Source organism: Electrophorus electricus, chromosome 25 (assembly GCF_041902795.1).
Source record: "Electrophorus electricus isolate QZ-2024a chromosome 25, ASM4190279v1, whole genome shotgun sequence".
Taxonomy (NCBI): Eukaryota; Metazoa; Chordata; class Actinopteri; order Gymnotiformes; family Gymnotidae; genus Electrophorus; species Electrophorus electricus.
In genome coordinates this window covers 4,993,862-5,008,260 of record NC_137521.1, presented here as the reverse complement: position 1 = coordinate 5,008,260, position 14,399 = coordinate 4,993,862, and the positions used below count along the sequence as shown (strand labels likewise).

The 14,399-nt window shown below is 42.3% G+C and overlaps 1 protein-coding gene across 5 annotated transcripts in view; it reads left to right on the top strand.

Moving 5' to 3' along the window:
• cacna1fb (calcium channel, voltage-dependent, L type, alpha 1F subunit) overlaps positions 1-14,399 on the top strand; it is a 43,433-nt gene that overhangs the window by 15,855 nt on the left and 13,179 nt on the right. For 3 of the 5 annotated variants that reach the window (XM_081708002.1, XM_081708004.1, XM_081708005.1), the window contains 28 exons: positions 384-544; positions 860-1,085; positions 1,252-1,459; positions 1,775-1,895; positions 2,112-2,187; positions 4,279-4,330; positions 4,414-4,468; positions 4,566-4,665; positions 4,808-4,937; positions 5,803-5,862; positions 6,068-6,174; positions 8,039-8,126; positions 8,214-8,321; positions 8,400-8,452; positions 8,559-8,705; positions 8,813-9,014; positions 9,114-9,272; positions 9,634-9,744; positions 9,876-9,959; positions 10,506-10,634; positions 10,735-10,800; positions 10,925-11,019; positions 11,174-11,333; positions 11,444-11,571; positions 11,725-11,821; positions 11,999-12,101; positions 13,000-13,101; positions 13,587-13,714. In XM_081708002.1, coding sequence (XP_081564128.1) covers positions 384-544; positions 860-1,085; positions 1,252-1,459; positions 1,775-1,895; positions 2,112-2,187; positions 4,279-4,330; positions 4,414-4,468; positions 4,566-4,665; positions 4,808-4,937; positions 5,803-5,862; positions 6,068-6,174; positions 8,039-8,126; positions 8,214-8,321; positions 8,400-8,452; positions 8,559-8,705; positions 8,813-9,014; positions 9,114-9,272; positions 9,634-9,744; positions 9,876-9,959; positions 10,506-10,634; positions 10,735-10,800; positions 10,925-11,019; positions 11,174-11,333; positions 11,444-11,571; positions 11,725-11,821; positions 11,999-12,101; positions 13,000-13,101; positions 13,587-13,714 — 3,256 coding nt within the window. The remainder of the gene's footprint in view (positions 1-383; positions 545-859; positions 1,086-1,251; positions 1,460-1,774; positions 1,896-2,111; positions 2,188-4,278; positions 4,331-4,413; positions 4,469-4,565; positions 4,666-4,807; positions 4,938-5,802; positions 5,863-6,067; positions 6,175-8,038; positions 8,127-8,213; positions 8,322-8,399; positions 8,453-8,558; positions 8,706-8,812; positions 9,015-9,113; positions 9,273-9,633; positions 9,745-9,875; positions 9,960-10,505; positions 10,635-10,734; positions 10,801-10,924; positions 11,020-11,173; positions 11,334-11,443; positions 11,572-11,724; positions 11,822-11,998; positions 12,102-12,999; positions 13,102-13,586; positions 13,715-14,399) is intronic. The other 2 variants (XM_035521976.2, XM_081708003.1) reach the window with 2 other exon arrangements.

The following is a 14,399-nucleotide window of genomic DNA, read 5'->3' as shown; positions in this document are numbered from 1 at the left end:
TTAGCGTCAAAGTCAATGAGAGGAGACATGTGATAACAGAGGAATCACAGTTGTAAAGCTTTCCTCAGGGACTCGAAGTGAATTGACCCAAATGTTTCTGTAACTGGATTAGTGTGTGTTCCCAGACAATCTGTGTTATAACTTTCCCTATGAACCGCACATCCTGCATGGAGAGTCACTAACACCCGACCCTGTCCAAATGCTGCTATGGTTCTGTTTAGTTTCCTTAACTGAAGACTGTAAATAGCATTATCATGGTCTTAATTTATTATCTATGCTATCATTTTTCTGTTCAATTTAGTTTTGCATTGGTTTCAGTTTACACTCAGTTTTATTAAGCAGCGTGTGCTGTGCACGTGTGCTGTGTACGTGTGCGTCCTCAGTCGCACTCTGCGGCGCTGGAACCGTGGCGTCCGGAGGACATGTCGCAAGGCGGTGAAATCGGTGACATTCTATTGGCTCGTGCTCATCCTGGTCTTCCTCAACACAGCTCTCAGTGCGTCAGAGCACTACAACCAGCCGCACTGGCTCACCGACACACAGGGTGTGTGTGCGTGTCAGGGGTTCACCTGCTCATCTCTGTCCTTCGTCGTCACCCAGTCCCCTGTTCACTTTCCTCTCCACCTGTCTTACTGTAGTTTGCTCCCTCGGGTACAAGAGTAGACCTCCTTTTCCTTTGCTGATGTCAAAACAATTAGCTTGTGGAAACTGTTTATATCCAGAACTCTGGAGTTCGACAGACTCTATTTAAAAGCTCATCGCTATCCTATCCTATTAAGTAGAGGTATCACATCACTGCGCCTCTTTTGAAAAAGCCATCGCAGTCGCCCTCTAAGTCTGCCTCTCTCTTTCACTCTAGAAATTGCCAACAAGGTTCTTCTGTCTCTATTCACCGTTGAGATGTTGCTGAAGCTGTACAGTCTGGGCCCGCACGCCTACTTTGCGGCCTTCTTCAATCGCTTCGACTGTTTCGTGGTATGCGGGGGCATTCTGGAGACGGCGCTGGTGGAAACGGAGATCATGCCGCCTCTCGGCATCTCCGTGCTGCGCTGTGTCAGGCTGCTTAGGATCTTCAAAGTCACACGGTACGCAGGAGGTCCTCGGGAAACCACCGAAATTGGACTGAATTTGTTCATTTGCAAAAATGAAGAGGTAGTGCAGTTTTTCAAGTTGATTTTCTAGCATTCTTTGACCATGTACTTACTATGAATGTGTTCCATGTGTTCTGTTTGTCCCGCCTCCCTCTCACAGCCATTGGACAGCTCTGTCCAATCTGGTGGCATCGCTGCTGAACTCCATGAAGTCCATCGCATCGCTGCTGCTGCTGCTCTTCCTCTTCCTCATCATCTTCGCCTTGCTGGGCATGCAGCTGTTCGGTGGCAAGTTCAACTTCGATGAGACGCAGACCAAGAGGAGCACCTTCGATACCTTCCCTCAAGCACTTCTTACCTGCTTTCAGGTAATGGAAGAGCTATTACACCCAAACAATGTGGCCAACCTTGGAAAAGGACTGTTGCCTGAGCACTATAGTTGTTGTGCTCAATACTATTTTTTTTTTCCATTTAAATTTTTTTATGTATGTTATTACAATTGTCTGAAGTATGAATATTTTAGAATAATACGACAATAATATTTTAAATAAAATTATACTACTTTTTAATATTACCAAATATTCTGTACTGAGTCTTTCATATTTCAGAGTGGATTTACTTCAGATGTGACACAGGCTAGTAGGTGAGCCATCAGTGTTAGCAGGCATGTCTCTTGTGCTTAGATCCTGACAGGTGAGGACTGGAACATGGTGATGTATGATGGTATCATGGCATATGGAGGCCCGGTGTTCCCTGGTATGATTGTATGTCTGTACTTTGTCATTCTCTTCATCTGTGGTAACTGTATCCTTTCATTCACATTCAGTTATGTGCAGAAGAAATAAAAGCCCTATACTGTGTTCTCATCTACAATCACACGCTGTTATTGGCACAGAACTATTATGAACCTTAGATACAACTAACAAAATTCTTTTCAGATTTATATCTGCAGTATGCCTGTAAAAGCAGCCTTCCTGCATGTGTCTGTGTGTGTTGGGGCCTTAACCACCTGTCCCTCAGACATTCTCCTCAATGTCTTCTTGGCTATTGCTGTGGACAACTTAGCAGGAGGACATGGAGAAGGCAAAAAGAAGGGGTAAAAAAGCCACCACCTCTATCAGTCAACTATTAGTCATCTCAGCTTTATAGTAGACCCAGACACACATTTGAAATGTAATAATGCACTTTAATAATAAAGCTAAATTTATATAGGTTAGCATCTTACATGCATGGAATTCAGACCAATAGTGCTCAAAATTGCTAAAAGAGTGCGCATGAAGTTCTTGTGGCAGGATGTTCTGTAGCTTTTGAGCGTATCAATGACCTGAGCATTAAAGACCATGTACAGGCAGCCAAAGCACTTCTTTTCTGTTTTACCCATTGGACCTTTAAATGTTAAAAAGACATATATTCAGTCCAAATCTTTGACATGCAGCGATCCACAAAGTGATCTAAAAACAAAGGAATTTTTTTAAGTTTCCTAAATGAGACAATGTAGAGGTAACAAAATAAGCAAAGTGAGAATTATATGGATATATTTGGATTTCATGTATTGGACCTAAAATGTTGAAGTGGATTGAAAAACCATGAAAAACCAAAAGGTAATGAATGCATATATATTTACCCCCTTTGCTATGAAGCCCCCGAATAAGAACTGTTCCAACCAATGAACCTCAGAAGTCACATAAATAGTTGATAAAGGTCCACCTGTATGCAATAAAACTGTCACATTATTAATCATGTGATGTCAGTATAAATACACCAGACACCATAAGCAAGCAACATGAAGACCAAGGAGTTTTCCAAACAGGTCAGAGACAAGACCAGACTCAGACCATCACATGGAGCATCATTAAATCCACTGTAATAAAACGGAGGGAATATGGAAGCACTGCGAACCTGACAAGAGAAGGTTTTGCCCACAAAAACTCACAGACCAGGCAAGGAGGGCACAAAAACACAAAAAAATACACGGAAGGAGACGCAAAGATCTGTTCACCTTAAGCCATACTCCACAGGGTGGGAGTTTATGGAAGAGTGCAAGAAAATAGCCACTGCTTAAAGAAAAAATAAGAAAACATGTTTGCAGTTCATCAAACTGCATTTGGCAGACTCCCCAAACACATGGAAGAGGGTTCTCTGGTCAAATGGGACTTAAATTGAACTTTTTGGCCATCATGGTAAATGCTATGTGTGGAACAAACCCGAACACTTCCCATCACCTTGAGAACACTGCTCCCAGAGTGAAGCGTGGCGGTGGCATCAACATGTTGTGGGGATGTATTTCATCAACCAGGACTGGAAAACTGGTCAGGATTGAAGGAAAGCTGGATGGCAGTAAGTACAGTACAATTCTGTACTGAGACTGGTGGAGAGGTTCATGTTCAAGCAGGATAATGACTCCAACCATACTGCTAAAGCTACACAAGAGTTGGTTAAAAGGAAACAGTTAAATGTGTCGGAATGGCTAAGTGGAATGGTCCAGAACAACTGAGAATCTGTGGCATGACTTGAAGATTTCTACACACTAACACAACCTATTGAACTTGAAAGAGCTAGTGCAAGAAGAATGGGCAAAAATCCAAGTGGAGAGATGTGCTAAGCTAATAGAGACATACCCCAAGATGTAGTGGCAGCAGTTTCTTATACAAAGTATTGACTTGGGGGGGTTTGAAGACTTATGCATACTAAAGATTTCTGGTTTTTGTCTTAATCTGGTTTTTGACTTTTGTCACAATAAAAACTTTTTTTTTTTTTTTTAAATTCTGCACTTTCAAAGTGGTAGGCATGTTGTGTAAAACAAAGAATAACCCCTAAAAATCCATTTTAATTCCAGGTTGTAACGCAGCAAACAGGAAAAATACTTATGTAATTAACAATTCTATTATTATTTACATTTATATAGCACCTTTCTCATACACAAGGATACTTTACAGATATTTTATATATATATATATATATATATATATATATATATATATATATATATATATATATATATATAGCTCTTTATCTTGTATCTTTCCTATTGAGGTCAATGCAGGGCGTAAAGAAGTAAATTAAGAACATGCAGCATGATATGAATACATCAATGTCTGTTTTAAAGTTAATGCTCTGTTGGGACCCATGAATGTCTGTTATATTCACAACACTTCTTTCAGCTCTGCGTATGTCTCATGTCTTGCAGAGAAAAGAAAGAGAGGGAGGGTCCAGGAGAAAGAGGAAATGAAGAAGCAAAGGTGAGATCCGAATTCTTGTGGTGGGTGAGTGAGGACCAGCAGGCATCCTATGATGACGTTCTTCATTTACTCTGCTTGGGTAGGTGGACATGAATGAGCACGAGGAGGAGGAGGAGCCAGACGAAGGAGATGAGGAAGGTAGACGGAATGTTCTTTTGCTGCTGCTTAACCAAAATACGTCTGGAGCTCTTAGCACATGTGCTTCTCCTTTTTCACCTTTCCCTCGACCTAAAAGGAAGGACTCAACTAAATGTGGCGGACTTCGCTCCACCTCAGGAAAAGGTTCTGCCTATCCCAGAAGGCAGTGCGTTCTTCTGCCTCAGCGAGACCAACCCGTAAGCCAGGCGAGCCCTCCCACATGCACTACAAGTATACAGCATACAACTCAGTCATAATGTTTAGTCCTTTGCCCCCCCCCTCTCTCTCTCTCTCTCTCTCGCTCTCTCTCTCTCTCGCTCTCTCTCTCTCTCTCTGCAGGATAAGAGTACGCTGTCATGTACTGATCCATCACCGCATCTTTACCAACCTCATCTTGCTCTTCATCATCCTCAGCAGTATATCCCTTGCTGCAGAGGACCCAATCAGAGCACACTCTGCCAGGAACAACGTGAGTTGGCCACATGCGCGCACACACATGCACACATACACACATGTACATGTTGTAGACGTTATGTCTGCACTCTTTTTTCCCACACAGATACGATGCCCAATCTTTAATAAAAAGATATTTAACTGAGCATTGCTATTAACAGGTCAGAACGAGGTTTAAGTAGTCCTGGGAAAACCACCCAGTGAGATTGAAGTCTGAACCCAAAGCGGTCGCTTCAGACCCCGGGCTCTTAATGAAACTCCTTCTGTCTTTTCATTTCCCTCATTGGACAGCAGTTAGTGAAGTCCAGCGTAGCTAATGGACATAAGGGTTTATGTCCTGTGAATGTCCTACAGGTGCACACAGCTGCTGAAGAGCCTCTCTCACTGCTCCTGGTTTAAGCAAAAATCTCACATGAAAAACGAATAAGATGGGGGTTAAAAGCAGGACTTTTATGTTGGGAGCCAACATATTTTTTGGATATGAGTTATTATATATGAAGTATTCAGACATTCAGTGTCCCACGTAAATCTGTAAACCACATGGAATTCAGTTGAACAGAATTCTTAGGGCTATAAAATGACAGACAAACAAAATATAAGGTACTAACCCCCCTCCTCCGAAACACACACCCACACCAACACTCCTCCATTCCCCACACACTGCAGCTGTCCTGATTGGCATGTTTGATGTGGCCTTTTTGCCAGCTGAGGAAGTGCCATCTCACACCATGCAATCAGGCCCCTGAGTGCACCACCAGACGGAGGGGAGTGCCGTGCCTTATTTATGGGCACCTCGTCACGTCTGTATCTGTCTCCGTTTTGCTCTCTCAGCCTCTCAGTCGTCTGAACTCTTTCCATCTGTATATTTTGCTTTTTCCCAGATCCTGGGCTACTTTGATTACGCCTTCACCACCATATTCACGGTGGAAATCCTTCTTAAGGTATGCTGGTATGCTTTGGCTCACAGACGTCATGTATTTCAGTGAAACCTGTACAAGTTAGTGAATAGGGATCTAGGTAAATATGAGGGGATACCAACTTAAAATATAAGAATACTTGGAACAACTAATACTAATGAACAAATGTGCCAAACTTTCATGAACCTCTCTTTGTGTGTCTCTCTGTTCACTCTGTTTTACCTTGCAGATGACTGTCCATGGGGCATTTCTGCATAAGGGCTCTTTCTGTAGGAACTGGTTTAATCTGTTGGATCTGCTGGTTGTTAGCGTATCTCTGGTCTCATTTTTCTTACAGTGAGTTTAACATAAGCATCACGTACTAAACGTCATGAATTCTGATTTCAGGTGTATTCACGTTCATGGTTCTTTTTGTTGCTCTGTAAATTGTAGTGGAAAGATGGGGTGCCCTCTGGTGGACAAAGAGAGACTGTGTAGCCCAGCTTTTGGTGAACCAGCCCAGTCACAGCACTGCTGACTGGATATTATTTGGGTGGCAGTCAGTTCTCAACACAGTAATACTGGTGTCATAGCAGCAAGGTTGAGGGTGTTGAGCTGGCACATGTTCATGAACCACAGCAGTGCTGCTGAGTTTGTTTGGGTTTGTTACGTGTCGGTGTCACTGCTGGGTTGAAAGGGGATTACCACACAAAAATAACCAAGCAACAAAAGTACTCTGTTCAGAAACTGACTCTTGATGAAAGACTAGAGGAATGCAAACCCAAACTGCACATTGCAGTAAATGAGCTGTAGAATATATTATTATTATTATTATTATGATGTCAGGGACTATCCACAAAATACATTCATCAAAAAATAAAGAAGAGATACCTTCCACCATCTAATTAGTTAATTAGTTGATTTCCATCTGCAGCCCCTGGGCAGGAAAAAACATATGATGTAACTAAAAACACAATGGAAAGAATGCAGAAATGACAAAACAAACAAACCCCACAATATGAATTGAACATATAGCCAAACCCAGCTGCACACAATCCTAATCAGAGCACAAATAACAATGTCTAATAACATCAGTGATCCACGTTTTATAATCAATTTTGTTTAATGAGCAAAGGTAATAATTCTGTACAAGTTTTCAAATCAGTGGGTAGCGTCCTAGATGTGAGTTTCTAATATATCAAAAATTGACCAACTGATATTATTGTTTGGCTCATCTTTATATCTTTTATTCTGAAACTAAGACTAAGATCTAGAACGATACTTAAATATTTTATATCCTTCAATTGTTTTTAGCATTTATGTAATCATTGCTATTAAGGCCTCACAGGCCTGTTCGCTGTTTTCATGGTGATCATATCACACCATTTCATTTGCCTTATTTCATTCTGGAACTGCATACAAGTCTTTTTGGGGATATATGATGCAAATTGTGCCTTCCAGTCTGTCTTTACTTCTATATCTTGTTTAGATTTCTAGCCAATAACATGAGATATTATCTGACATACCCATGACTACATTATAAGTTTTTATTATATGGTCTGTTTTTGTTTTTGTTTTGTTTGTTTTTTTGCAAAGATCAAGCCTATGTACCATTTGAGTATGTACCATTGGACTATGTACCATTTGAGTCAACTGGAACCTTTTTGGCAATACCCTTTAAGCTTTTTCTTTGTGATTTATCCATCCAATTTAAATTAAAATATCCCATAAGGAGCACTTCCTTCCCCTGATATTGTTTAAGTACATTAATTAAATGAGAGAACATAGCCTTCGCAGTTAGTGGTCAATAAACTACCATTACAATAAAAGACTTAAGTGTACATATACCTAAAATGGTATTACCAATAAAGTGGCTGGTGAGCAAATTTGTGCAGTCATAATTTATAATGCAAATATTTCAGTCAAGTGTGTATAGTCCTTGACATACTAAACTGCACTTATAAGAAACTGATGAGTTGCAGGTTTGTAAGTTTATGACTTGAATCAAAGGAGCTTCTGTAGTTCTGGTACTTTTTGTTTTTATGTTTCTACTTTTCACCATTCATGTGCACAGCCTCACAGACACACTCATACTTTAACACCTAGAGATATGTTTCTTTGGGTGGAAATCCAAGGTCAGTGGTATTGATATCAAGTACAGGCCATGAAAACACACTTTATCACCCCCACCTTCTCTCTCTCTCTCTCTCTCTCTCTCCAGTTCTAGTGCTATCTCTGTGGTCAAGATCCTGCGAGTGCTACGAGTGCTCAGGCCCCTCCGAGCCATCAACAGAGCAAAGGGACTGAAGGTAGTGCCCAGTGTGCCCATGCGCATGCGTGCCACACGCCTCTCTGCTGCCATCCCCCGTTAACTGTCTCTCTGCCCGTCTGACCAGCACGTGGTGCAGTGTGTGTTCGTGGCCATCAGGACCATCGGGAACATCATGATTGTCACCGCTCTACTTCAGTTCATGTTCGCCTGCATTGGCGTCCAGCTCTTTAAGGTGAGTTGTCATGCTTTTGACAAAGTAGGTGCTCTTGTGGGTGCTGTTGAGATTGAAATGTTACGTTTTGTATCACAGGGCAAATTTTATCGCTGCACAGACGAGGCAAAACACACACCGGAACAGTGCAAGTAAGCACTATATAGGGAATGTGTCTGTGTGTTATTACCTTTCAAATGGTAATGATGTATTTATTCAATGTAGTTCTCATAGTGTATGTGTGTGTGTTTAATGCAGAGGCACATTTGTGGTATATAAAGATGGTGATGTGACTCACCCGATGGTGCGCCAGCGCTTCTGGCTCAACAGCGAGTTTAACTTTGACAACGTGCTGATGGGCATGATGGCCCTCTTCACTGTCTCCACCTTTGAGGGATGGCCCGCGTAAGTTGACTCTTCGCAATGATGTGACCCCACGTCAAAGTCAACTAAGCACGCAATTCCTCCCTTGGGTTACACATGTTCTCTTCTGTTCCATGACCTCCTCTCAGACTTCTCTACAAGGCCATCGATGCCAATGGGGAGAACCATGGCCCAATCTACAACTACCACGTGGAGATCTCCATCTTCTTCATCGTCTACATCATCATCATCGCTTTCTTCATGATGAACATCTTCGTGGGTTTTGTCATCATCACCTTCCGTGAGCAAGGAGAGGCCGAGTTCAAGAACTGCGAGCTTGACAAGAACCAGGTTAGAGGAGGAACGTCTGAGGAGCTTCCATCATGCCTTTTTGATGTGGCTCCTTCACTTTCTTCGCATTCTTCACACGCTCTCATTTCCTCTCCACAGAGACAGTGTCTAGAATATGCCCTGAAAGCCCAACCATTGAAACTATACATCCCTAAGAACCCAGTGCAGTATAAGTTCTGGTCTATGATCAACTCCACCGGTTTCGAGTACATCATGTTTGTGCTGATCCTTCTCAACACGGTTACTTTGGCTGTTCAGGTAAACCACAGAAAATAATTCCCAAGAGATCCACAGTAGTAAGTTCTATCAGTTCAGGTTCAAAATCAAGCCGATATTTAGTAATACGCAGTTAATTTAATTCATAAATTCTACCTGCTGGCTTGAGCTTATTTGCAATTCCAGAAAGTTGGGAATAAAATCCTTTTACATGCTTATAAAAACCTGTCTATGTTCTACACACTTTAATTCAGGCATAGTTTAGTCCAAATTTGGAACGTAAGACAGACAAATTGACGTGATTCTTGACAGACATCTTGAAGGCAGAATGGTTTAGCTGCATGAGTTTTCAGTGTAGCTGTCAGCACTGTAATGGATGCCATGTATGTTCCTGTCTTCTCAGCACTATGAGCAGTCCAAACTCTTCAGCTCTGTAATGGACATCCTCAACATGGTTTTCACTGGCCTCTTCACTATGGAGATGATCGTCAAGCTGTTAGCCCTTAGACTCAGGGTTCTCCTCACCTGTTCTTTTATACATTTATATACATCTGTTTATATAATATATGCAAAATCTCATTTATTTGTCCTGTTATGTCATGCTATAACTGAAGCTAGTTATTTGGCCATTGGTCTTGTCCGCAGCATTATTTCATGGATGCCTGGAATTCCTTCGATGCTCTCATTGTGGTGGGGAGTGTGGTGGACATTGTGGTTACAGAGTTCAGTGTGAGTGCCCAGTCTGCTTTCATATTCTATCCACATAGAAGTATGGAAAATGTATTGGCTGTAAAATTGAGACAGAGACATAAAACTAGAAAACATGACTGGATAGACGAGCATGCGCCACAACAGAACAGGTTAATTAGGGGAAAACTCAAACTGTGTTAAGAGTGGGGAGAACAAAGCATAGTACAGGGTGGAAACAAAACAACAAATCCACATGGCACTAGAACCATGGCAACCATGATGTCAGGGTGGGGAAACTATGGAAATGTCATACCTGCCTTATAATAGCATTTGATTTCTCAGAAATCTACTAATTAGTGTTTTTGATTATTTATATAATCAGCAAAAATTATTTACAACTACATACTTGTCATAATCTTCATCTTTGCAATTGAATTGGTAAGACTCTCATGAAGGTGATATTTTTGCATGGGGAGAAAGTTTATAAACTTGGAGATCTACTGGACATTAGGCACAGCAATCAGATAATCTTACTCATAGAAATTCTTTATATAGCCTCTGACTCTCTTAATTACTTTTCCACAGAGCTCTGAAGACAGTTCTCGGGTGTCTATCACTTTCTTCCGTCTGTTTCGTGTGATGAGATTGATTAAGCTGCTCAGCAAGGGGGAGGGCATCCGCACACTCCTCTGGACCTTTGTGAAATCTCTTCAGGTCAGTGGTCACTGCAAAAAAAACCTCACTTTCTTCTCTCTATCTGAACACACAAGAGCTGATTTTTTTAAAGATTTCTTTTCTTCTGTTTGTCCCAAAGGCCCTCCCTTATGTAGCGCTGCTCATCGCCATGATCTTCTTCATCTATGCTGTGATTGGCATGCAGGTGGATGGGGGAGGGAATACGGATTCCGATGAGTGTAACCAACAAACAAATACACGTGTCATCTGAAGAGCACCGAACATGAACCCACTGCTCTGCACTGTTGCCTGACTGTCCTTCTCCCTAGCAGACATTCGGGAAGATCGCCATGCAGGACCACACACCAATCAACCGCAACAACAACTTCCAGACGTTTCTCCAGGCAGTGCTGCTGCTCTTTAGGTGAGCGGGAGCAGAGGAGCCAGCAGGAGGCACAGCAGGGGAGTCATTGTGCACCTCACAGCCCGCGGGAGCGTAGACTGAACTGCACTAATGTTGGATGAGTCTCATCCCCACCTGTGTGTGTGTGCGCGTTTGTGTGTGCGTGCGTACATAGGTGTGCCACAGGCGAGGCTTGGCAGGAGATCATGTTGGCCAGTTTGCCGGGGAAACGCTGTGATCCAGAGTCGGACTACGAGCCCGGCGAGGAACTCACCTGCGGCAGCAACTTTGCCATCGTTTATTTCATCAGCTTCTTCATGCTCTGTGCTTTCTTGGTAATGCGCAACTCTTTTACTTTCATGTGAATTTAATTCAGATGGAAGCCATTAATTAGTTTGTAAGCCATTCCTCTTTATTTGCTGTGTCCATTCATCCCCTTTCCCAGATTATCAATCTCTTTGTTGCTGTCATCATGGACAATTTTGACTACTTGACACGTGATTGGTCAATTCTGGGACCACATCACCTGGATGAGTTCAAAAGGATCTGGTCAGAATATGATCCTGAAGCCAAGTAAGCCCCACCTCCATAAGTAAGCCCCACCTCCATAAGTAAGCCCCACCTCCATAAGTAAGCCCCACCTCCATAAGTAAGCTCCACCTCCACGTCTCGCTTTGCCGTCTCTCTTCTTCATCCTCTTTTCTCACTCCAGCATTTTTGACACAGGGGTCTCATAAAGCACTTGGATGTGGTGGCCCTGCTTAGGAGGATCCAGCCTCCTCTGGGCTTTGGGAAGCTCTGTCCCCACCGTGTGGCCTGCAAGGTACTGCACACGGTCATGCACTCACACACACACACACACACACACACACACACACACACACACACACACACACACACACAAAGACTAAATGACTAACTCACCTATAGGCCATATTGTTTACCCTCTTTGTTTCTTTTTCTGTCTCTGTGTGTGTGTGTGTGTGTGTGTCTTTGGCAGAGGCTGGTTGCCATGAACATGCCCCTGAACTCAGATGGCACAGTGACCTTCAACGCAACTCTCTTCGCACTTGTCAGAACTGCCCTGAAGATCAAAACTGAGGGTTAGCACTGATGTCCACACAAACACACCCACACACACACACCCATACACAACATCCACAACTAACTCATACCATCCATGAATCATACCATTGTGCTTTGCATAGAGCGAGCTGACTTTGCCATGTTGTGTTCATCTTGTGGTTGAATGGAGCAAACACAGCTGGATCTGTGTATCCCACATGCTGGATGAGCACATAATCACATCCATGCTGTTCAAGACCACAAATGGATCTGATCTTCCTAAACAAAATAACTTTTTATCACCTAGGAATAGGAAACAAAGTCTTGTTACTTTGCTAACAGTGTGTAGGCATGTCCAGGAGTGACCAAAGCATTTTCAAAGGGGGCCAGATATACCTAATGGCTAACCAATTTTTGGCAAAAATATTATTAGATTATTCAAAATGTACTGAGCACTCAAAATATGAAAAATAAATCAAGTATATAGAGCTGTGAGACCAGAGTTGGTTCCAGCTGTGATATTTTCTGTGATCTCTCGTGTCCTGAATAATTACTATAATGCTCACACTTTGTATCATGTCTCTTGATATTATGCTCATTAATTAACCTTAACAGTCTCTTAATATATGAGACATCTAGATATATTCCTTTTTCCATCTCACTAACAAATTTGCACTTTTTAGTTGTATGAAACAGCTCAGTTTAGCTGACTTCATTAACGCCACATGGTGCAAAATGCTAAGATTATGGTACTGCTGCCACCATGAGATGAAAGGGGAAATTACATCATACTGGCTGGCAGGTGAGAGGGCCACCTCTAATACATTCTAAGAGAGAAGCCACGGGCCAGTTAAGATGTAACTGCATGCCTCATTTGACCTGGGGGCCTGAGCGCAGCCGCAGCCGTTCTAGAGCATTCTTCTGGAACGTTCCTAGGCTACCCCGAGCAGGAGAACGAGGAGCTGAGAATCATCATCAAGAAGATCTGGAAGCGTATGAAGCCCAAAATCCTGGATGAGGTGATCCAGCCTCCTACTGGTGAGAAGGCCCTCTGTTCTTGTGCTTAATGCAGTTCTTAAAAGCACCTTCAAGGATCACACGTCCACAGTGGTGCTCTAGAGTCATACGTTTGATTTGGTTTACTTTTTTGTGTGTGTGCCAGGTTATATAGGTTTGGTGATGTTTTCATGCTTTTGTCGTATGCTTGAATTCTCTTGGTATGTTATTTTGCATCTTATTTTAATTTTGATCTTCTCGTAAAGTGCTCCAGGTGTCCTGTTTAGCTGTAGTGACTCTGTGCTTTTTCTTTGGGAGGCATCATGTTTGTCTTTATTCCTACTGTGCTCATCATTCCAATCTGTTATTACGAATGTCATTCAATACTGTGTAATATAATGAATAACTTATCATCCCAAAACTTCTCAATTTGTTATCGTTTTGTTTGGCACACCGACTCTCTCTCTCTCTCTCTCTCTCCCTCCCTCCCTCTTTCTATGATATGTTTCTCTCATTCTTTTACACAGAGGAGGAGGTGACTGTGGGTAAGTTCTATGCCACATTCCTAATCCAGGACTATTTCAGGAAGTTCCGGAAAAGGAAAGAGAAAGTGTGTCTGGGAGCCCCGGACTCCAAAAACCCATCTGCTCTACAGGTACATGTCTAACCCAAGAGGGTTTTCGCACGTACATAGACAGTGGAGTACATTTCACTGCCATTAATAATTAATAATAAGTAGGCACAATATTCTACATGTTGTGTAGGTAGACATAGTTTACATAACTTAAACATCATTTACATTACAAATGTCAGTGCAGATAGACCAAGAACCAACACATGCACGCATCCATGCATGCATATGCGCGCGCACACACACAGAAACTAGGTGAGCCATTCTCTGGGATGCATATACATGGACCCCACAGTGACAAATGACCTACTTACCTGCAGCAGACAAATAAAACACAGATGCATTCACTGCTGTCTGTGGACTCCTGCCAGCAGTGAGGTACAGTATCACCTCACGCTCACCTGGAGCTTCTGGGCCATCTTTGCTTTGCTGGTAGTATCATTCTAAGTGTCTTTTTGCTTGGCAAATATTTGTGTGTACTGTATTAGTGTCATTCATAAGAATGCAGAGGGCAGAAAGAGGCTTCCTCTGTGGAACCGCCACGTGTCAGCCATTGTGGTGATGAAGATAAAGGGCACTGTGTTATTTCCATAACTAATTTTGCACTATTTTATTGCATCCGCAGCAATTATGATTCAGATACTGTAACGGTAATTCCAGGTTTACATTTGTAATGTCAGGTTTACATTACAAATGTCGGTAAGCATCA